General features: G+C 42.0%; 1 protein-coding gene across 3 annotated transcripts in view; it reads left to right on the top strand.

Annotated features, from left to right (window-relative positions):
• The window catches only part of LOC106595265 (fibrillin-1), a 169,136-nt gene that overhangs the window by 21,355 nt on the left and 122,781 nt on the right, over window positions 1–25,000 (top strand). For all 3 annotated transcript variants that reach the window (XM_082957870.1, XM_082957869.1, XM_082957868.1), the window contains exons 7-8: window positions 1–90; window positions 21,669–21,794. The exon at window positions 1–90 is cut by the window's left edge and continues 108 nt beyond it. In XM_082957870.1, coding sequence (XP_082813996.1) covers window positions 1–90; window positions 21,669–21,794 — 216 coding nt within the window. The remainder of the gene's footprint in view (window positions 91–21,668; window positions 21,795–25,000) is intronic.

Raw genomic sequence — 25,000 nt, forward strand, 5'->3', positions numbered from 1 at the left:
CATGGGGACACCCCTGTGAGATGTGCCCTGCCCAGCCTCACCCCTGCAGGAGAGGATTTATACCCAACCACCGTTCTGGAGCTTGTCAAGGTACGGTAACACACCTGCGCTCAGTGTAGGTGTGTGTCTGTGTGTCCGTCTCTCCCTCTTTCTCCAACTTAACCCAGAGTACCCACCCCCTACCCATCCATTGGGTTAAATGAGGGTTGGGTGTCAGGGTACCTCCTGGGTAAAGAATGCCGGCAGACACCCACCGCGGCGGGGCTGTCAGAGAGAGGAACACGGGTCACTGGCAGCACCACGTGGGTGAGCAGCTCATTTCTGGTAACACAGCAATGGTCCAGCCCTGACCCAGACCCAACATTATGCTCCAGCCCTGACCCAGAACAACATTATGGTCCAGCCCTGACCCAGAACAACATTATGCTCCAGCCCTGACCCAGAACAACATTATGGTCCAGCCCTGACCCAGACCCAACATTATGGTCCAGTCCTGACCCAGAACAACATTATGGTCCAGCCCTGACCCAGACCCAACATTATGGTCCAGTCCTGACCCAGAACAACATTATGGTCCAGCCCTGACCCAGACCCAACAACATTATGGTCCAGTCCTGACCCAGAACAACATTATGCTCCAGCCCTGATCCAGACCCAAGATTATGCTCCAGCCCTGACCCAGAGCAACATTATGGTCCAGCCCTGACCCAGACCCAACAACATTATGGTCCAGTCCTGACCCAGAACAACATTATGCTCCAGCCCTGACCCAGACCCAACATTATGCTCCAGCCCTGACCCAGAACAACATTATGGTCCAGCCCTGACCCAGACACAACAACATTATGGTCCAGCCCTGACCCAGACGCAACAACATTATGGTCCAGCCCTGACCCAGACCCAGAACAACATTATGGTCCAGCCCTGACCCAGACCCAGCAACATTATGGTCCAGCCCTGACCCAGACCCAACATTATGGTCCAGCCCTGATCCAGACCCAACATTATGGTTCAGCCCTGACCCAGACCCAACAACATTATGGTCCAGCCCTGACCCAGACCCAGCAACATTATGGTCCAGAAACACAACATACTGGAAAACGAACAGAAATAGATATCCTTCTCCCCCTCTATTAGAGACTCTCTGTCTGTCTGGCCTGTGTCCCTTTAAGAGCGGTCCGGAGGGCCGGAGGGCTGCGGTCCGGAGGGCTGCTCTTAAAATGGATTATATTTCTTTGCCGTCAAAATGTTGTACAATTTGTCCAATATCCATCGCTTTTGGAATTTTCGATGCTCGCTGACTGTCTAGCTTTCGTTTCGATGACTGTTATCAAGCTGGACAAACTGGAGATACTATATATGACTGTTATCAAGCTGGACAAACTGGAGATACTATAGATGACTGTTATCAAGCTGGACAGAGTGAAGAGACAATAGATGACTGTTATCAAGCTGGACAGAGTAAAGAGACTAAAGATGACTGTTATCAAGCTGGACGGAGTGAATAGACTAAAGATGACTGTTATCAAGCTGGACAGAGTGAATAGACTAAAGATGACTGTTATCAAGCTGGACAGAGTGAAGAGACTAAAGATGACTGTTATCAAGCTGGACAGAGTGAAGTGACTATAGATGACTGTTATCAAGCTGGACAGAGTGAAGAGACTATAGATGACTGTTATCAAGCTGGACAGAGTGGAGAGACTATAGATGACGGTTATCAAGCTGGACAGAGTGAAAAGACTATAGATGACTGTTATCAAGCTGGACAGAGTGAAGAGACTATAAATGACTATCAAGCTGGACAGAGTGAAAGGACTATAGATGACTGTTATCAAGCTGGACAGAGTGAAGATACTATAGATGACTGTTATCAAGCTGGACAGAGTGAAGAAACTATAGATGACTGTTATCAAGCTGGACAGAGTGGTGAGACTATAGATGACTGATTTCAAGCTGGACAGAGTGAAGAGACTATATATAACTGTTATCAAGCTGGACAGAGTGAGGAGACTATAAATGACTGTTATCAAGCTGGACAGAGTGACGAGACTATAGATAACTGTTATATAGCTGGACAGAGTGAAGAGACTATAGATGACTGTTATCAAGCTGGACAGAGTGAAGAGACTATAGATGACTGTTGTCAAGCTGGACAGAGTGAAGAGACTATAGATGACTGTTATCAAGCTGGACAGAGTGAAGAGACTATAAATGACGGTTATCAAGCTGGACAGAGTGAAAAGACTATAGATGACTGTTATCAAGCTGGACAGAGTGAAGAGACTATAAATGACTATCAAGCTGGACAGAGTGAAAGGACTATAGATTACTGTTATCAAGCTGGACAGAGTGAAGATACTATAGATGACTGTTATCAAGCTGGACAGAGTGAAGAAACTATAGATGACTGTTATCAAGCTGGACAGAGTGGTGAGACTATAGATGACTGATTTCAAGCTGGACAGAGTGAAGAGACTATATATAACTGTTATCAAGCTGGACAGAGTGAGGAGACTATAAATGACTGTTATCAAGCTGGACAGAGTGAAGAGACTATAAATGACTGTTATCAAGCTGGACACAGTGGAGAGACTATAGATGACTATTATCAAGCTGGACAGAGTGAAGAGACTCTCGATGACTGTTATCAAGCTGGACAGAGTAAAGAGACTAAAGATGACTGTTATCAAGCTGGACAGAGTGAATAGACTAAAGATGACTGTTATCAAGCTGGACAGAGTGAATAGACTAAAGATGACTGTTATCAAGCTGGACAGAGTGAAGAGACTAAAGATGACTGTTATCAAGCTGGACAGAGTGAAGTGACTATAGATGACTGTTATCAAGCTGGACAGAGTGAAGAAACTATAGATGACTGTTATCAAGCTGGACAGAGTGATGAGACTATAGATGACTGTTGTCAAGCTGGACAGAATGAGGAGACTATATATGACTGTTATCAAGCTGGACAAAGTGAAGAGACTATAGATGACTGTTATCAAGCTGGACAGAATGAGGAGACTATAGATGACTGTTATCAAGCTGGACAGAGTGAAGAAACTATAGATGACTGTTATCAAGCTGGACAGATTGGTGAGACTATAGATGACTGATTTCAAGCTGGACAGAGTGAAGAGACTATATATAACTGTTATCAAGCTGGACAGAGTGAAGAGACTATATATGACTGTTATCAAGCTGGACAGAGTGAAGAGACTATAGATGACTGTTATCAAGCTGGACAGAGTGAAGAGACTATAAATGACTATCAAGCTGGACAGAGTGAAGAGACTATAAATGACTGTTATCAAGCTGGACAGAGTGACGAGACTATAGATAACTGTTATCAAGCTGGACAGCGTGAAGAGACTATAGATGACTGTTATCAAGCTGGACAGAGTGAAGAGACTATAGATGACTGTTATCAAGCTGGACAGAGTGAAGAGACTATAGATGACTGTTATCAAGCTGGACAGAGTGAAGAGACTATAAATGACGGTTATCAAGCTGGACAGAGTGAAAAGACTATAGATGACTGTTATCAAGCTGGACAGAGTGAAGAGACTATAAATGACTATCCAGCTGGACAGAGTGAAAGGACTATAGATGACTGTTATCAAGCTGGACAGAGTGAAGATACTATAGATGACTGTTATCAAGCTGGACAGAGTGAAGAAACTATAGATGACTGTTATCAAGCTGGACAGAGTGGTGAGACTATAGATGACTGATTTCAAGCTGGACAGAGTGAAGAGACTATATATAACTGTTATCAAGCTGGACAGAGTGAGGAGACTATAAATGACTGTTATCAAGCTGGACAGAGTGACGAGACTATAGATAACTGTTATCAAGCTGGACAGAGTGAAGAGACTATAGATGACTGTTATCAAGCTGGACAGAGTGAAGAGACTATAGATGACTGTTATCAAGCTGGACAGAGTGAAGAGACTATAGATGACTGTTATCAAGCTGGACAGAGTGAAGAGACTATAAATGACGGTTATCAAGCTGGACAGAGTGAAAAGACTATAGATGACTGTTATCAAGCTGGACAGAGTGAAGAGACTATAAATGACTATCAAGCTGGACAGAGTGAAAGGACTATAGATGACTGTTATCAAGCTGGACAGAGTGAAGATACTATAGATGACTGTTATCAAGCTGGACAGAGTGAAGAAACTATAGATGACTGTTATCAAGCTGGACAGAGTGGTGAGACTATAGATGACTGATTTCAAGCTGGACAGAGTGAAGAGACTATATATAACTGTTATCAAGCTGGACAGAGTGAGGAGACTATAAATGACTGTTATCAAGCTGGACAGAGTGACGAGACTATAGATAACTGTTATCAAGCTGGACAGAGTGAAGAGACTATAGATGACTGTTATCAAGCTGGACAGAGTGAAGAGACTATAGATGACTGTTATCAAGCTGGACAGAGTGAAGAGACTATAGATGACTGTTATCAAGCTGGACAGAGTGAAGAGACTATAAATGACGGTTATCAAGCTGGACAGAGTGAAAAGACTATAGATGACTGTTATCAAGCTGGACAGAGTGAAGAGACTATAAATGACTATCAAGCTGGACAGAGTGAAAGGACTATAGATGACTGTTATCAAGCTGGACAGAGTGAGGAGACTATAGATGACTGTTATCAAGCTGGACAGAGTGAAGAAACTATAGATGACTGTTATCAAGCTGGACAGAGTGGTGAGACTATAGATGACTGATTTCAAGCTGGACAGAGTGAAGAGACTATATATAACTGTTATCAAGCTGGACAGAGTGAGGAGACTATAAATGACTGTTATCAAGCTGGACAGAGTAAAGAGACTATAAATGACTGTTATCAAGCTGGACAGAGTGGAGAGACTATAGATGACTATTATCAAGCTGGACAGAGTGAAGAGACTCTCAATGACTGTTATCAAGCTGGACAGAGTAACGAGACTAAAGATGACTGTTATCAAGCTGGACAGAGTGAATAGACTAAAGATGACTGTTATCAAGCTGGACAGAGTGAATAGACTAAAGATGACTGTTATCAAGCTGGACAGAGTGAAGAGACTAAAGATGACTGTTATCAAGCTGGACAGAGTGAAGAGACTATATATAACTGTTATCAAGCTGGACAGAGTGAAGAGACTATTGATGACTGTTATCAAGCTGGACAGAGTGAAGAAACTATACATGACTGATTTCAAGCTGGACAGAGTGAAGAGACTATATATAACTGTTATCAAGCTGGACAGAGTGAAAGAGACTATAAATGACTGTTATCAAACTGGACAGAGTGAAGAGACTATAGATGACTGTTATCAAACTGGACAGAGTGAAGAGACTATAGATGACTGTTATCAAGCTGGACAGATTGGTGAGACTATAGATGACTGTTATCAAGCTGGACAGAGTGAGGAGACTATAAATGACTGTTATCAAGCTGGACAGAGTGAACAGACTATAGATGACTGTTATCAAGCTGGACAGAGTGAGGAGACTATAGATGACTGATTTCAAGCTGGACAGAGATAAGAGACTATATATAACTGTTATCAAGCTGGACAGAGTGAGGAGACTATAAATGACTGTTATCAAGCTGGACAGAGTGACGAGACTATAGATAACTGTTATCAAGCTGGACAGAGTTAATGAGACTATAGATGACTGTTATCAAGCTGGACAGAGTGAAGAGACTATAGATGACTGTTATCAAGCTGGACAGAGTGAAGAGACTATAGATGACTGTTATCAAGCTGGACAGAGTGAAGAGACTATAAATGACGGTTATCAAGCTGGACAGAGTGAAGTGACTATAGATGACTATCAAGCTGGACAGAGTGAAAGGACTATAGATGACTGTTATTAAGCTGGACAGAGTGAAGATACTATAGATGACTGTTATCAAGCTGGACAGAGTGAACAGACTATAGATGACTGTTATCAAGCTGGACAGAGTGAGGAGACTATAGATGACTGATTTCAAGCTGGACATAGTGAAGAGACTATATATAACTGTTATCAAGCTGGACAGAGTGAGGAGACTATAAATGACTGTTATTAAGCTGGACAGAGTGACGAGACTATAGATAACTGTTATCAAGCTGGACAGAGTGAAGAGACTATAGATGACTGTTATCAAGCTGGACAGAGTGGAGAGACTATAGATGACTATTATCAAGCTGGACAGAGTGAAGAGACTCTCAATGACTGTTATCAAGCTGGACAGAGTAAAGAGACTAAAGATGACTGTTATCAAGCTGGACAGAGTGAATAGACTAAAGATGACTGTTATCAAGCTGGACAGAGTGAATAGACTAAAGATGACTGTTATCAAGCTGGACAGAGTGAAGAGACTAAACATGACTGTTATCAAGCTGGACAGACTGAAGAGACTATATATAACTGTTATTAAGCTGGACAGAGTGAAGAGACTATATATGACTGTTATCAAGCTGGACAGATTGAAGAGACTATAGATGACTGTTATCAAGCTGGACAGAGTGAAGAAACTATAGATGACTGATTTCAAGCTGGACAGAGTGAAGAGACTATATATAACTGTTATCAAGCAGGACAGAGTGAGGAGACTATAAATGACTGTTATCAAGCTGGACAGAGTGAAGAGACTATAGATGACTGTTATCAAGCTGGACAGAGTGAAGAGACTATAAATGACGGTTATCAAGCTGGACAGAGTGAAAAGACTATAGATGACTGTTATCAAGCTGGACAGAGTGAAGAGACTATAAATGACTATCAAGCTGGACAGAGTGAAAGGACTATAGATGACTGTTATCAAGCTGGACAGAGTGAAGATACTATAGATGACTGTTATCAAGCTGGACAGAGTGAAGAAACTATAGATGACTGTTATCAACCTGGACAGAGTGGTGAGACTATAGATGACTGATTTCAAGCTGGACAGAGTGAAGAGACTATATATAACTGTTATCAAGCTGGACAGAGTGAGGAGACTATAAATGACTGTTATCAAGCTGGACAGAGTGACGAGACTATAGATAACTGTTATCAAGCTGGACAGAGTGAAGAGACTATAGATGACTGTTATCAAGCTGGACAGAGTGAAGAGACTATAGATGACTGTTATCAAGCTGGACAGAGTGAAGAGACTATAGATGACTGTTATCAAGCTGGACAGAGTGAAGAGACTATAAATGACGGTTATCAAGCTGGACAGAGTGAAAAGACTATAGATGACTGTTATCAAGCTGGACAGAGTGAAGAGACTATAAATGACTATCAAGCTGGACAGAGTGAAAGGACTATAGATGACTGTTATCAAGCTGGACAGAGTGAAGATACTATAGATGACTGTTATCAAGCTGGACAGAGTGAAGAAACTATAGATGACTGTTATCAAGCTGGACAGAGTGGTGAGACTATAGATAACTGTTATCAAGCTGGACAGAGTGAAGAGACTATAGATGACTGTTATCAAGCTGGACAGAGTGAAGAGACTATAGATGACTGTTATCAAGCTGGACAGAGTGAAGAGACTATAGATGACTGTTATCAAGCTGGACAGAGTGAAGAGACTATAAATGACGGTTATCAAGCTGGACAGAGTGAAAAGACTATAGATGACTGTTATCAAGCTGGACAGAGTGAAGAGACTATAAATGACTATCAAGCTGGACAGAGTGAAAGGACTATAGATGACTGTTATCAAGCTGGACAGAGTGAGGAGACTATAGATGACTGTTATCAAGCTGGACAGAGTGAAGAAACTATAGATGACTGTTATCAAGCTGGACAGAGTGGTGAGACTATAGATGACTGATTTCAAGCTGGACAGAGTGAAGAGACTATATATAACTGTTATCAAGCTGGACAGAGTGAGGAGACTATAAATGACTGTTATCAAGCTGGACAGAGTGAAGAGACTATAAATGACTGTTATCAAGCTGGACAGAGTGGAGAGACTATAGATGACTATTATCAAGCTGGACAGAGTGAAGAGACTCTCAATGACTGTTATCAAGCTGGACAGAGTGAATAGACTAAAGATGACTGTTATCAAGCTGGACAGAGTGAAGAGACTAAAGATGACTGTTATCAAGCTGGACAGAGTGAAGAGACTATATATAACTGTTATCAAGCTGGACAGAGTGAAGAGACTATTGATGACTGTTATCAAGCTGGACAGAGTGAAGAAACTATAGATGACTGATTTCAAGCTGGACAGAGTGAAGAGACTATATATAACTGTTATCAAGCTGGACAGAGTGAGGAGACTATAAATGACTGTTATCAAGCTGGACAGAGTGAAGAGACTATAGATGACTGTTATCAAGCTGGACAGAGTGAAAGAGACTATAAATGACTGTTATCAAACTGGACAGAGTGAAGAGACTATAGATGACTGTTATCAAACTGGACAGAGTGAAGAGACTATAGATGACTGTTATCAAGCTGGACAGATTGGTGAGACTATAGATGACTGTTATCAAGCTGGACAGAGTGAGGAGACTATAAATGACTGTTATCAAGCTGGACAGAGTGAACAAACTATAGATGACTGTTATATAGCTGGACAGAGTGAGGAGACTATAGATGACTGATTTCAAGCTGGACAGAGTGAAGAGACTATATATAACTGTTATCAAGCTGGACAGAGTGAGGAGACTATAAATGACTGTTATCAAGCTGGACAGAGTGACGAGACTATAGATAACTGTTATCAAGCTGGACAGAGTGAAGAGACTATAGATGACTGTTATCAAGCTGGACAGAGTGAAGAGACTATAGATGACTGTTATCAAGCTGGACAGAGTGAAGAGACTATAGATGACTGTTATCAAGCTGGACAGAGTGAAGAGACTATAAATGACGGTTATCAAGCTGGACAGAGTGAAAAGACTATAGATGACTGTTATCAAGCTGGACAGAGTGAAGAGACTATAAATGACTATCAAGCTGGACAGAGTGAAAGGACTATAGATGACTGTTATCAAGCTGGACAGAGTGAAGATACTACAGATGACTGTTATCAAGCTGGACAGAGTGAACAGACTATAGATGACTGTTATCAAGCTGGACAGAGTGAGGAGACTATAGATGACTTTTTTCAAGCTGGACGTAGTGAAGAGACTATATATAACTGTTATCAAGCTGGACAGAGTGAGGAGACTATAAATGACTGTTATCAAGCTGGACAGAGTGACAAGACTATAGATAACTGTTATCAAGCTGGACAGAGTGAAGAGACTATAGATGACTGTTATCAAGCTGGACAGAGTGAAGAGACTATAGATGACTGTTATCAAGCTGGACAGAGTGAAGAGACTATAAATGACGGTTATCAAGCTGGACAGAGTGAAAAGACTATAGATGACTGTTATCAAGCTGGACAGAGTGAAGAGACTATAAATGACTATCAAGCTGGACAGAGTGAAAGGACTATAGATGACTGTTATCAAGCTGGACAGAGTGAAGAAACTATAGATGACTGTTATCAAGCTGGACAGAGTGGTGAGACTATAGATGACTGATTTCAAGCTGGACAGAGTGGAGAGACTATATATAACTGTTATCAAGCTGGACAGAGTGAGGAGACTATAAATGACTGTTATCAAGCTGGACAGAGTGAAGAGACTATAAATGACTATTATCAAGCTGGACAGAGTGAAGAGACTCTCGATGACTGTTATCAAGCTGGACAGAGTAAAGAGACTAAAGATGACTGTTATCAAGCTGGACAGAGTGAATAGACTAAAGATGACTGTTATCAAGCTGGACAGAGTGAATAGACTAAAGATGACTGTTATCAAGCTGGACAGAGTGAAGAGACTAAAGATGACTGTTATCAAGCTGGACAGAGTGAAGTGACTATAGATGACTGTTATCAAGCTGGACAGATTGAAGAAACTATAGATGACTGTTATCAAGCTGGATAGAGTGATGAGACTATAGATGACTGTTGTCAAGCTGGACAGAATGAGGAGACTATATATGACTGTTATCAAGCTGGACAAAGTGAAGAGACTATAGATGACTGTTATCAAGCTGGACAGAATGAGGAGACTATAGATGACGGTTATCAAGCTGGACAGAGTGAAGAATCTATAGATGACTGTTATCAAGCTGGACAGAGTGAAGAGACTAAAGATGACTGTTATCAAGCTGGACAGAGTGAAGAGACTATATATAACTGTTATCAAGCTGGACAGAGTGAAGAGACTATTGATGACTGTTATCAAGCTGGACAGAGTGAAGAAACTATAGATGACTGATTTCAAGCTGGACAGAGTGAAGAGACTATATATAACTGTTATCAAGCTGGACAGAGTGAGGAGACTATAAATGACTGTTATCAAGCTGGACAGAGTGAAGAGACTATAGATGACTGTTATCAAGCTGGACAGAGTGAAAGAGACTATAAATGACTGTTATCAAACTGGACAGAGTGAAGAGACTATAGATGACTGTTATCAAGCTGGACAGATTGGTGAGACTATAGATGACTGTTATCAAGCTGGACAGAGTGAGGAGACTATAAATGACTGTTATCAAGCTGGACAGAGTGAACAAACTATAGATGACTGTTATATAGCTGGACAGAGTGAGGAGACTATAGATGACTGATTTCAAGCTGGACAGAGTGAAGAGACTATATATAACTGTTATCAAGCTGGACAGAGTGAGGAGACTATAAATGACTGTTATCAAGCTGGACAGAGTGACGAGACTATAGATAACTGTTATCAAGCTGGACAGAGTGAAGAGACTATAGATGACTGTTATCAAGCTGGACAGAGTGAAGAGACTATAGATGACTGTTATCAAGCTGGACAGAGTGAAGAGACTATAGATGACTGTTATCAAGCTGGACAGAGTGAAGAGACTATAAATGACGGTTATCAAGCTGGACAGAGTGAAAAGACTATAGATGACTGTTATCAAGCTGGACAGAGTGAAGAGACTATAAATGACTATCAAGCTGGACAGAGTGAAAGGACTATAGATGACTGTTATCAAGCTGGACAGAGTGAAGATACTACAGATGACTGTTATCAAGCTGGACAGAGTGAACAGACTATAGATGACTGTTATCAAGCTGGACAGAGTGAGGAGACTATAGATGACTGATTTCAAGCTGGACGTAGTGAAGAGACTATATATAACTGTTATCAAGCTGGACAGAGTGAGGAGACTATAAATGACTGTTATCAAGCTGGACAGAGTGACAAGACTATAGATAACTGTTATCAAGCTGGACAGAGTGAAGAGACTATAGATGACTGTTATCAAGCTGGACAGAGTGAAGAGACTATAGATGACTGTTATCAAGCTGGACAGAGTGAAGAGACTATAAATGACGGTTATCAAGCTGGACAGAGTGAAAAGACTATAGATGACTGTTATCAAGCTGGACAGAGTGAAGAGACTATAAATGACTATCAAGCTGGACAGAGTGAAAGGACTATAGATGACTGTTATCAAGCTGGACAGAGTGAAGAAACTATAGATGACTGTTATCAAGCTGGACAGAGTGGTGAGACTATAGATGACTGATTTCAAGCTGGACAGAGTGGAGAGACTATATATAACTGTTATCAAGCTGGACAGAGTGAGGAGACTATAAATGACTGTTATCAAGCTGGACAGAGTGAAGAGACTATAAATGACTGTTATCAAGCTGGACAGAGTGGAGAGACTATAGATGACTATTATCAAGCTGGACAGAGTGAAGAGACTCTCGATGACTGTTATCAAGCTGGACAGAGTAAAGAGACTAAAGATGACTGTTATCAAGCTGGACAGAGTGAATAGACTAAAGATGACTGTTATCAAGCTGGACAGAGTGAATAGACTAAAGATGACTGTTATCAAGCTGGACAGATTGAAGAGACTAAAGATGACTGTTATCAAGCTGGACAGAGTGAAGTGACTATAGATGACTGTTATCAAGCTGGACAGATTGAAGAAACTATAGATGACTGTTATCAAGCTGGACAGAGTGATGAGACTATAGATGACTGTTGTCAAGCTGGACAGAATGAGGAGACTATATATGACTGTTATCAAGCTGGACAAAGTGAAGAGACTATAGATGACTGTTATCAAGCTGGACAGAATGAGGAGACTATAGATGACGGTTATCAAGCTGGACAGAGTGAAGAATCTATAGATGACTGTTATCAAGCTGGACAGATTGGTGAGACTATAGATAACTGATTTCAAGCTGGACAGAGTGAAGAGACTATATATAACTGTTATCAAGCTGGACGGAGTGAAGAGACTATATATGACTGTTATCAAGCTGGACAGAGTGAAGAGACTATAGATGACTGTTATCAAGCTGGACAGAGTGAAGAGACTATAGATGACTGTTATCAAGCTGGACAGAGTGAAGAGACTATAAATGACGGTTATCAAGCTGGACAGAGTGAAAAGACTATAGATGACTGTTATCAAGCTGGACAGAGTGAAGAGACTATAAATGACTATCAAGCTGGACAGAGTGAAAGGACTATAGATGACTGTTATCAAGCTGGACAGAGTGAAGATACTATAGATGACTGTTATCAAGTTGGACAGAGTGAAGAAACTATAGATGACTGTTATCAAGCTGGACAGAGTGATGAGACTATAGATGACTGATTTCAAGCTGGACAGAGTGAAGAGACTATATATAACTGTTATCAAGCTGGACAGAGTGAGGAGACTATAAATGACTGTTATCAAGCTGGACAGAGTGACGAGACTATAGATAACTGTTATCAAGCTGGACAGAGTGAAGAGACTATAGATGACTGTTATCAAGCTGGACAGAGTGAGGAGACTATAGATGACTTTTTTCAAGCTGGACGTAGTGAAGAGACTATATATAACTGTTATCAAGCTGGACAGAGTGAGGAGACTATAAATGACTGTTATCAAGCTGGACAGAGTGACAAGACTATAGATAACTGTTATCAAGCTGGACAGAGTGAAGAGACTATAGATGACTGTTATCAAGCTGGACAGAGTGAAGAGACTATAGATGACTGTTATCAAGCTGGACAGAGTGAAGAGACTATAAATGACGGTTATCAAGCTGGACAGAGTGAAAAGACTATAGATGACTGTTATCAAGCTGGACAGAGTGAAGAGACTATAAATGACTATCAAGCTGGACAGAGTGAAAGGACTATAGATGACTGTTATCAAGCTGGACAGAGTGAAGAAACTATAGATGACTGTTATCAAGCTGGACAGAGTGGTGAGACTATAGATGACTGATTTCAAGCTGGACAGAGTGGAGAGACTATATATAACTGTTATCAAGCTGGACAGAGTGAGGAGACTATAAATGACTGTTATCAAGCTGGACAGAGTGAAGAGACTATAAATGACTGTTATCAAGCTGGACAGAGTGGAGAGACTATAGATGACTATTATCAAGCTGGACAGAGTGAAGAGACTCTCGATGACTGTTATCAAGCTGGACAGAGTAAAGAGACTAAAGATGACTGTTATCAAGCTGGACAGAGTGAATAGACTAAAGATGACTGTTATCAAGCTGGACAGAGTGAATAGACTAAAGATGACTGTTATCAAGCTGGACAGAGTGAAGAGACTAAAGATGACTGTTATCAAGCTGGACAGAGTGAAGTGACTATAGATGACTGTTATCAAGCTGGACAGATTGAAGAAACTATAGATGACTGTTATCAAGCTGGATAGAGTGATGAGACTATAGATGACTGTTGTCAAGCTGGACAGAATGAGGAGACTATATATGACTGTTATCAAGCTGGACAAAGTGAAGAGACTATAGATGACTGTTATCAAGCTGGACAGAATGAGGAGACTATAGATGACGGTTATCAAGCTGGACAGAGTGAAGAATCTATAGATGACTGTTATCAAGCTGGACAGAGTGAAGAGACTAAAGATGACTGTTATCAAGCTGGACAGAGTGAAGAGACTATATATAACTGTTATCAAGCTGGACAGAGTGAAGAGACTATTGATGACTGTTATCAAGCTGGACAGAGTGAAGAAACTATAGATGACTGATTTCAAGCTGGACAGAGTGAAGAGACTATATATAACTGTTATCAAGCTGGACAGAGTGAGGAGACTATAAATGACTGTTATCAAGCTGGACAGAGTGAAGAGACTATAGATGACTGTTATCAAGCTGGACAGAGTGAAAGAGACTATAAATGACTGTTATCAAACTGGACAGAGTGAAGAGACTATAGATGACTGTTATCAAACTGGACAGAGTGAAGAGACTATAGATGACTGTTATCAAGCTGGACAGATTGGTGAGACTATAGATGACTGTTATCAAGCTGGACAGAGTGAGGAGACTATAAATGACTGTTATCAAGCTGGACAGAGTGAACAAACTATAGATGACTGTTATATAGCTGGACAGAGTGAGGAGACTATAGATGACTGATTTCAAGCTGGACAGAGTGAAGAGACTATATATAACTGTTATCAAGCTGGACAGAGTGAGGAGACTATAAATGACTGTTATCAAGCTGGACAGAGTGACGAGACTATAGATAACTGTTATCAAGCTGGACAGAGTGAAGAGACTATAGATGACTGTTATCAAGCTGGACAGAGTGAAGAGACTATAGATGACTGTTATCAAGCTGGACAGAGTGAAGAGACTATAGATGACTGTTATCAAGCTGGACAGAGTGAAGAGACTATAAATGACGGTTATCAAGCTGGACAGAGTGAAAAGACTATAGATGACTGTTATCAAGCTGGACAGAGTGAAGAGACTATAAATGACTATCAAGCTGGACAGAGTGAAAGGACTATAGATGACTGTTATCAAGCTGGACAGAGTGAAGATACTACAGATGACTGTTATCAAGCTGGACAGAGTGAACAGACTATAGATGACTGTTATCAAGCTGGACAGAGTGAGGAGACTATAGATGACTGATTTCAAGCTGGACGTAGTGAAGAGACTATATATAACTGTTATCAAGCTGGACAGAGTGAGGAGACTATAAATGACTGTTATCAAGCTGGACAGAGTGACAAGACTATAGATAACTGTTATCAAGCTGGACAGAGTGAAGAGACTATAGATGACTGTTATCAAGCTGGACAGAGTGAAGAGACTATAGATGACTGTTATCAAGCTGGACAGAGTGAAGAGACTATAAATGACGGTTATCAAGCTGGACAGAGTGAAAAGACTATAGATGACTGTTATCAAGCTGGACAGAGTGAAGAGACTATAAATGACTATCAAGCTGGACAGAGTGAAAGGACTATAGATGACTGTTATCAAGCTGGACAGAGTGAAGAAACTATAGATGACTGTTATCAAGCTGGACAGAGTGGTGAGACTATAGATGACTGATTTCAAGCTGGACAGAGTGGAGAGACTATATATAACTGTTATCAAGCTGGACAGAGTGAGGAGACTATAAATGACTGTTATCAAGCTGGACAGAGTGAAGAGACTATAAATGACTGTTATCAAGCTGGACAGAGTGGAGAGACTATAGATGACTATTATCAAGCTGGACAGAGTGAAGAGACTCTCGATGACTGTTATCAAGCTGGACAGAGTAAAGAGACTAAAGATGACTGTTATCAAGCTGGACAGAGTGAATAGACTAAAGATGACTGTTATCAAGCTGGACAGAGTGAATAGACTAAAGATGACTGTTATCAAGCTGGACAGAGTGAAGAGACTAAAGATGACTGTTATCAAGCTGGACAGAGTGAAGTGACTATAGATGACTGTTATCAAGCTGGACAGATTGAAGAAACTATAGATGACTGTTATCAAGCTGGACAGAGTGATGAGACTATAGATGACTGTTGTCAAGCTGGACAGAATGAGGAGACTATATATGACTGTTATCAAGCTGGACAAAGTGAAGAGACTATAGATGACTGTTATCAAGCTGGACAGAATGAGGAGACTATAGATGACGGTTATCAAGCTGGACAGAGTGAAGAATCTATAGATGACTGTTATCAAGCTGGACAGATTGGTGAGACTATAGATAACTGATTTCAAGCTGGACAGAGTGAAGAGACTATATATAACTGTTATCAAGCTGGACGGAGTGAAGAGACTATATATGACTGTTATCAAGCTGGACAGAGTGAAGAGACTATAGATGACTGTTATCAAGCTGGACAGAGTGAAGAGACTATAGATGACTGTTATCAAGCTGGACAGAGTGAAGAGACTATAAATGACGGTTATCAAGCTGGACAGAGTGAAAAGACTATAGATGACTGTTATCAAGCTGGACAGAGTGAAGAGACTATAAATGACTATCAAGCTGGACAGAGTGAAAGGACTATAGATGACTGTTATCAAGCTGGACAGAGTGAAGATACTATAGATGACTGTTATCAAGTTGGACAGAGTGAAGAAACTATAGATGACTGTTATCAAGCTGGACAGAGTGATGAGACTATAGATGACTGATTTCAAGCTGGACAGAGTGAAGAGACTATATATAACTGTTATCAAGCTGGACAGAGTGAGGAGACTATAAATGACTGTTATCAAGCTGGACAGAGTGACGAGACTATAGATAACTGTTATCAAGCTGGACAGAGTGAAGAGACTATAGATGACTGTTATCAAGCTGGACAGAGTGAAGAGACTATAGATGACTGTTATCAAGCTGGACAGAGTGAAGAGACTATAGATGACTGTTATCAAGCTGGACAGAGTGAAGAGACTATAAATGATGGTTATCAAGCTGAACAGAGTGAAAAGACTATAGATGACTGTTATCAAGCTGGACAGAGTGAAGAGACTATAGATGACTGTTATCAAGCTGGACAGAGTGAAGAGACTATAGATGACTGTTATCAAGCTGGACAGAGTGAAGAGACTATAGATGACTGTTATCAAGCTGGACAGAGTGAAGAGACTATAAATGACGGTTATCAAGCTGGACAGAGTGAAAAGACTATAGTGACTGTTATCAAGCTGGACAGAGTGAAGAGACTATAAATGACTATCAAGCTGGACAGAGTGAAAGGACTATAGATGATTGTTATCAAGCTGGACAGAGTGAAGATACTATAGATGACTGTTATCAAGCTGGACAGAGTGAAGAAACTATAGATGACTGTTATCAAGCTGGACAGAGTGGTGAGACTATAGATGACTGATTTCAAGCTGGACAGAGTGAAGAGACTATATATAACTGTTATCAAGCTGGACAGAGTGAGGAGACTATAAATGACTGTTATCAAGCTGGACAGAGTGAAGAGACTATAAATGACTCTTATCAAGCTGGACAGAGTGGAGAGACTATAGATGACTATTATCAAGCTGGACAGAGTGAAGAGACTGTCGATGACTGTTATCAAGCTGGACAGAGTAAAGAGACTAAAGATGACTGTTATCAAGCTGGACAGAGTGAATAGACTAAAGATGACTGTTATCAAGCTGGACAGAGTGAATAGACTAAAGATGACTGTTATCAAGCTGGACAGAGTGAAGAGACTAAAGATGACTGTTATCAAGCTGGACAGAGTGAAGTGACTATAGATGACTGTTATCAAGCTGGACAGAGTGAAGAAACTATAGATGACTGTTATCAAGCTGGACAGAGTGATGAGACTATAGATGACTGTTGTCAAGCTGGACAGAATGAGGAGACTATATATGACTGTTATCAAGCTGGACAAAGTGAAGAGACTATAGATGACTGTTATCAAGCTGGACAGAATGAGGAGACTATAGATGACTGTTATCAAGCTGGACAGAGTGAAGAAACTATATATAACTGTTATCAAGCTGGACAGAGTGAAGAGACTATATATGACTGTTATCAAGCTGGACAGAGTGAAGAGACTATAGATGACTGTTATCAAGCTGGACAGAGTGAAGAGACTATAGATGACTGTTATCAAGCTGGACAGAGTGAAAGGACTATAGATGACTGTTATCAAGCTGGACAGAGTGAAGATACTATAGATGACTGTTATCAAGCTGGACAGAGTGAAGAAACTATAGATGACTGTTATCAAGCTGGACAGAGTGGTGAGACTATAGATGACTGATTTCAAGCTGGACAGAGTGAAGAGACTATATATAACTGTTATCAAGCTGGACAGAGTAAAGAGACTAAAGATGACTGTTATCAAGCTGGACAGAGTGAATAGACTAAAGATGACTGTTATCAAGCTGGACAGAGTGAATAGACTAAAGATGACTGTTATCAAGCTGGACAGAGTGAAGAGACTAAAGATGACTGTTATCAAGCTGGACAGAGTGAAGTGACTATAGATGACTGTTATCAAGCTGGACAGAGTGAAGAAACTATAGATGACTGTTATCAAGCTGGACAGAGTGATGAGACTATAGATGACTGTTGTCAAGCTGGACAGAATGAGGAGACTATATATGACTGTTATCAAGCTGGACAAAGTGAAGAGACTATAGATGACTGTTATCAAGCTGGACAGAATGAGGAGACTATAGATGACTGATTTCAAGCTGGACAGAGTGAAGAGACTATATATAACTGTTATCAAGCTGGACAGAGTGAAGAGACTATATATGACTGTTATCAAGCTGGACAGAGTGAAGAGACTATAGATGACTGTTATCAAGCTGGACAGAGTGAAGAGACTATAGATGACTGTTATCAAGCTGGACAGAGTGAAGAGACTATAAATGACTATCAAGCTGGACAGAGTGAAAGGACTATAGATGACTGTTATCAAGCTGGACAGAGTGAGGAGACTATAGATGACTGTTATCAAGCTGGACAGAGTGAAGAAACTATAGATGACTGTTATCAAGCTGGACAGAGTGGTGAGACTATAGATGACTGATTTCAAGCTGGACAGAGTGAAGAGACTATATATAACTGTTATCAAGCTGGACAGAGTGAGGAGACTATAAATGACTGTTATCAAGCTGGACAGAGTGAAGAGACTATAAATGACTGTTATCAAGCTGGACAGAGTGGAGAGACTATAGATGACTATTATCAAGCTGGACAGAGTGAAGAGACTCTCAATGACTGTTATCAAGCTGGACAGAGTAACGAGACTAAAGATGACTGTTATCAAGCTGGACAGAGTGAATAGACTAAAGATGACTGTTATCAAGCTGGACAGAGTGAATAGACTAAAGATGACTGTTATCAAGCTGGACAGAGTGAAGAGACTAAAGATGACTGTTATCAAGCTGGACAGAGTGAAGAGACTATATATAACTGTTATCAAGCTGGACAGAGTGAAGAGACTATATATGACTGTTATCAAGCTGGACAGAGTGAAGAGACTATAGATGACTGTTATCAAGCTGGACAGAGTGAAGAAACTATAGATGACTGATTTCTAGCTGGACAGAGTGAAGAGACTATATATAACTGTTATCAAGCTGGACAGAGTGAGGAGACTATAAATGACTGTTATCAAGCTGGACAGAGTGAAGAGACTATAGATGACTGTTATCAAGCTGGACAGAGTGAAGAGACTATAAATGACTGTTATCAAACTGGACAGAGTGAAGAGACTATAGATGACTGTTATCAAACTGGACAGAGTGAAGAGACTATAGATGACTGTTATCAAGCTGGACAGATTGGTGAGACTATAGATGACTGTTATCAAGCTGGACAGAGTGACGAGACTATAAATGACTGTTATCAAGCTGGACAGAGTGAACAGACTATAGATGACTGTTATCAAGCTGGACAGAGTGAGGAGACTGTAAATGTACGTCCGTTATCATTTATACAGAGTTTGGATTTGGTTTGATTAATTTCAATGGGAAAAGTCTCTATATCCCTTCAACTAGTATGTCTAGGGTTGGGGTTGGGTTAGGGCTGGGGCTAGGTTAGGGTTAGGGCTAGGGGCTGGTGTAGGGGTTGGGTTAGGGCTGGGGCTAGGTTAGGTTAGGGTTAGGGCCAGGGGCTGGTGTAGGGGTTGGGTTAGTGTTGGGGCTATGTTAGGGCCAGGGGCTGGTGTAGGGGTTGGGTTAGGGTTGGGGCTAGGGCTAGGTCTGAGGAGAGAGGCTGAGGCCTGAGGGCAGGAGCTGAGGCCTGAGGACAGGGGCTCAGGCCTGAGGACATGGGCTGAGGGCCTGAGGACAGAGGCTGGAGCTGAGGATAGAAGCTGAGACCTGAGGACAGGGTTTGGGGCATCAGACTCTCTGCAACTCTTGGCCTCTCCTCTATTTCTCCAGAGGGAGGCATTCCTCTCTCTCTCTCTCTCTCTCTCTCTCTCTCTCTCTCTCTCTCTCTCTCTCTCTCTCTCTCTCTCTCTCTCTCCCTCTTTTTCTCTATTCTCCCCTCTCTTAACCCTCTCTTCTCTCTCTCCTCGTCTGGTTGAGGGACGTAGCATAGCAGAGGCTGTACTCTGATTTACTACTCCCTGTGTGTGTGCGTGTGCGTGTGTGTGTGTGTGTGTGTGTGTGTGTGTGTGTGTGTGTGTGTGTGTGTGTGTGTGTGTGTGTGTGTGTGTGTGTGTGTGTGTGTGTGTGTGTGTGTATGCATATGCATACAGAGCAAGGTTGGGATGGTAAGTGTTTGGAAGAGTGTGTGTGTGAGCTCAGACATACACAACCCCAAGAGAACTCTAAACAAGAAGATCTCACGCACTTGGAAGATCTCCACCCTGCTCTCACTCACTGGGACGATCTCCACCCTGCTCTCACTCACTGGGACGATCTCCACCCTGCTCTCACACACTGGGACGATCTCCACCCTGCTCTCACTCACTGGGACGATCTCCACCCTGCTCTCACGCACTGGGACGATCTCCACCCTGCTCTCACGCACTGGGACGATCTCCACCCTGCTCTCACGCACTGGGACGATCTCCACCCTGCTCTCACTCACTGGGACGATCTCCACCCTGCTCTCACGCACTGGGACGATCTCCACCCTGCTCTCACTCACTGGGACGATCTCCACCCTGTTCTCACGCACTGGGACGATCTCCACCCTGCTCTCACTCACTGGGACGATCTCCACCCTGCTCTCACGCACTGGGACGATCTCCACCCTGCTCTCACTCACTGGGACGATCTCCACCCTGCTCTCACGCACTGGGACGATCTCCACCCTGCTCTCACACACTGGGACGGACTGTGTATTCTGTTCATTTGTATGAGTGTGGGTGTATGAGTGTGGGTGTATGAGTGTGGGTGTATGTGGGTGGGTGAGTATGTGGGGATGTGTGAGCGTGTGTGTTTGTTTTTGGTTTTACTAACCTTATGGGGACCAGAAGTCCTAGGGTAAGGGTTAGAATTATGGTTAGGGTTAGAATTAGGGATAGGGTTAGGGGTTAGGTTTAGGGTTAGGGTTAGAATTATGGTTAGGGTTAGAATTGGGGATAGGGTTAGGGTTAGAATTATGGTTAGGGTTAGAATTAGGGATAGGGTTAGGTTTAGGGTTAGGGTTAGAATTAGGGATGGGGTTAGGTTTAGGGTTAGAGTTTGGGGTTAGGGTTAGGTTAAGTGTTAGGGTTAGTAAAAATAGGATTTTGAATGGGAATACATTGTTTGGTTCCCACAAGGATAGTAAAGTAAACATGTGTTTATATGTGTGTGTCTGTGTGTGTTTATATGTGTGTGTGTGTGTGTGTGTGTGTGTGTGTGTGTGTGTGTGTGTGTGTGTGTGTGTGTGTGTGTGTGTATCCTGTGCTGCTAACAGTGTGTTCTGTGTGTGTAGATGTGGATGAGTGCCAGGCCATCCCAGGTCTGTGTCAGGGTGGGAACTGTATCAACACTGTTGGATCCTTCCAGTGTAAATGTCCTGCTGGACACAAGTTCAATGAGATCACACAGAAATGTGAAGGTAAGACTGTCTCACACACACACATGCGCACGCACTCACACACACACACACACATGCGTGCATACACACATGTGCGCGCACACACACACACAAGTCAGACTCATACTTACATGTATATCAGAACATTTAAAGGTAATTTAAAGGTCATGTTTTGTCAGAAGCAAATATTCAGTATTCAGTGTAAGGAGTCAACTTTATTCAGTTTAAGGAATATGTTTATTCAGCATACAGTTAGTGTTCACTCTGAACGTCCTCAGGGCTACTGTGTCACATACACTAGATACAATGTACTTCTTTCATTTCTCCCTGTCACCCAGACTCTAGGATTTCAAATAACTTTATTAGTTTGACATTTCCTAATTGTACCCAGTAAAAGCCCGAGTTAAAAGGCGTTTGCGATGAGTTGTGGTTGCTGCAGCGTCAGTCAGTCAGGATGTTATAATGATCAGTGTAGGGAAACAGACCACACATATCCCCTACATCACTACCTCCATACACTACCCTGACATTATCCCTCATTAAATCAAACCTGCTCTCTACTTTCTCTAAGACACCTCATTTCATTTGATTTCATTGAATTAGAGCAGACTTCATCTGGTTTAATGTACATTTAAAGGAGCAGATTGAACTACAGATCTAACTCTCTTCATGTCAGTGTGAGGACCTAGCCTACCCTTGTTGAGGGCTGAACACAGACACATTTATCTATGGTCGCCCTAGTAGAGTGGTGCAGAATGCAGAGCTGGGTTCAAATACATTTACTCCTGAGGTGCTGACCTGTTGCACCCTCGACAACCACTGTGATTATTATTATTTGACTCTGCTGGTCATCTATGAACATTTGAACATCTGAACATCTTGGCCATGTTCTGTTATAATCTCCACCCGGCACAGCCAGAAGAGGACTGGCCACCCCTCATAGCCTGGTTCCTCTCTAGGTTTCTTCCTAGGTTATGGCCTTTCTAGGGAGTTTTTCCTAGCCACCGTGCTTCTACACCTGCATTGCTTGCTGTTTGGGGTTTTAGGCTGGGTTTCTGTACAGCACTTTGTGACATCAGCTGATGTAAGAAGGGCTTTAAAAATAAATTTGATTTGATTTGAAATACTATATGAAATAATTTAGTGTTTGTTTTAGCCTTGTCTGCAGTTCCAGGTGGGTGGGGTTTGTGACTTTCCTATTTGGTCCGTTCCTATTTGCTCCTATTACTAGCCTGTTCAACCTCTCTTTCGTATTGTCTGAGATTCCCAAAGATTGGAAAGCTGCCGTGGTCATCCCCCTCTTCAAAGGGGGTGACACTCTAGACCCAAACTGCTACAGACCTATTTCTATCCTACCCTGTCTTTCTAAGGTCTTCGAAAGCCAAGTTAACAAACAGATTACCGACCATTTCGAATCCCACCGTAACTTCTCCGCTATGCAATCTGGTTTCAGAGCTGGTCATGGGTGCACCTCAGCCACGCTCAAGGTCCTAAACGATATCATAACAGCCATCGATAAGAGACATTACTGTGCAGCCGTATTCATCGACCTGGCCAAGGCTTTCGACTCTGTCAATCACCACATTCTTATTGGCAGACTCAACAGCCTTGGTTTCTCAAATGATTGCCTCGCCTGGTTTACTAACTACTTCTCTGATAGAGTTTAGTGTGTCAAATCTGAGGGCCTGTTGTCCGGACCTCTGGCAGTTTCTATGGGGGTGCCACAGGGTTCAATTCTCGGGCCGACTCTCTTCTCTGTATACATCAATGATGTTGCTCTTGCTGCTGGTGATTCTCTGATCCACCTCTACGCAGACGACACCATTCTGTATACTTCTGGCCCCTCTTTGGACACTGTGTTAACTAACCTCCAGACGAGCTTCAATGCCATACAACTCTCCTTCCGTGGCCTCCAACTGCTCTTAAACGCAGGTAAAACTAAATGCATGCTATTCAATCAATCACTGCCCGCACCTGCTCGCCTGTCCAGCATCACTACTCTGGACGGCTCTGACTTAGAATACGTGGACTACAAATACCTATGTGTCTGGTTAGACTGTAAACTCTCCTTCCAGACTCACATTAAGCATCTCCAATCCAAAATTAAATCTAGAATCGGCTTCCTATATCGCAACAAAGCATCCTTCACTCATGCTGCCAAACATACCCTCGTAAAACTGACCATCCTACCGATCCTCGACTTCGGCGATGTCATCTATGAAATAGCCTCCAACACTCTACTCAACAAATTGGATGCAGTCTATCACAGTGCCATCCGTTTTGTCACCAAAGCCCCATATACTACCCACCACTGCGACCTGTACGCTCTCGTTGGTTGGCCCTCGCTTCATACTCGTCGCCAAACCCACTGGCTACAGGTTATCTACAAGTCTCTGCTAGGTAAAGCCCCATCTTATCTCAGTTCACTGGTCACCATAGCATCACCCACTCGTAGCACGCGCTCCAGCAGGTATATCTCACTGGTCACCCCCAAAGCCAATTCCTCCTTTGGTCGTCTCTCCTTCCAGTTCTCTGCTGCCAATGACTGAAACGAACTACAAAAATCTCTGAAGCTTGAGACTCATATCTCCCTCACTAGCTTTAAGCACCAACTGTCAGAGCAGCTCACAGATCACTGCATCTGTACATAGCCCATCTGGAAACAGCCCATCTATCTACCTCATCCCCATACTGTATTTATTTATTTATCTTGCTTCTTTGCACCCAAGTATCTCTACTTGCACATTCATCTTCTGCACATCCACCATTCCAGTGTTTAATTGCTATATTGTAATTACTTCGCCACCATGGCCCATTTATTACCTTAACTCCCTTATCTTACCTCATTTGCACTCACTGTATATAGACTTTTATTTTGTATTTTTTTTCTACTGTATTATTGACTGTATGTTTTGTTTATTCCATGTGTAACTCTGTGTTGTTGTATGTGACAAATTGCTATGCTTTATCTTGGCCAGGTCGCAGTTGCAAATGAGAACTTGTTCTCAACTAGCCTACCTGGTTAAATAAAGGTGAAATAAATAAATAAAAATAAAGGCGAGCTCAATCAAGCACAGATACAGTATTTTAAATTATTTTCAGTACTATTTGAACCCAGGTGTGAGAGCGTGGCCGTCCCTCTGTTTCAGTACTATTTGAACCCTGGTGTGAGAGCGTGGCCGTCCCTCTGTTTCAGTACTATTTGAACCCAGGTGTGAGAGCGTGGC

This window comes from Salmo salar, chromosome 11 (genome assembly GCF_965601325.2).
Source record: "Salmo salar chromosome 11, fSalSal1, whole genome shotgun sequence".
NCBI classification, from domain to species: domain Eukaryota; kingdom Metazoa; phylum Chordata; class Actinopteri; order Salmoniformes; family Salmonidae; genus Salmo; species Salmo salar.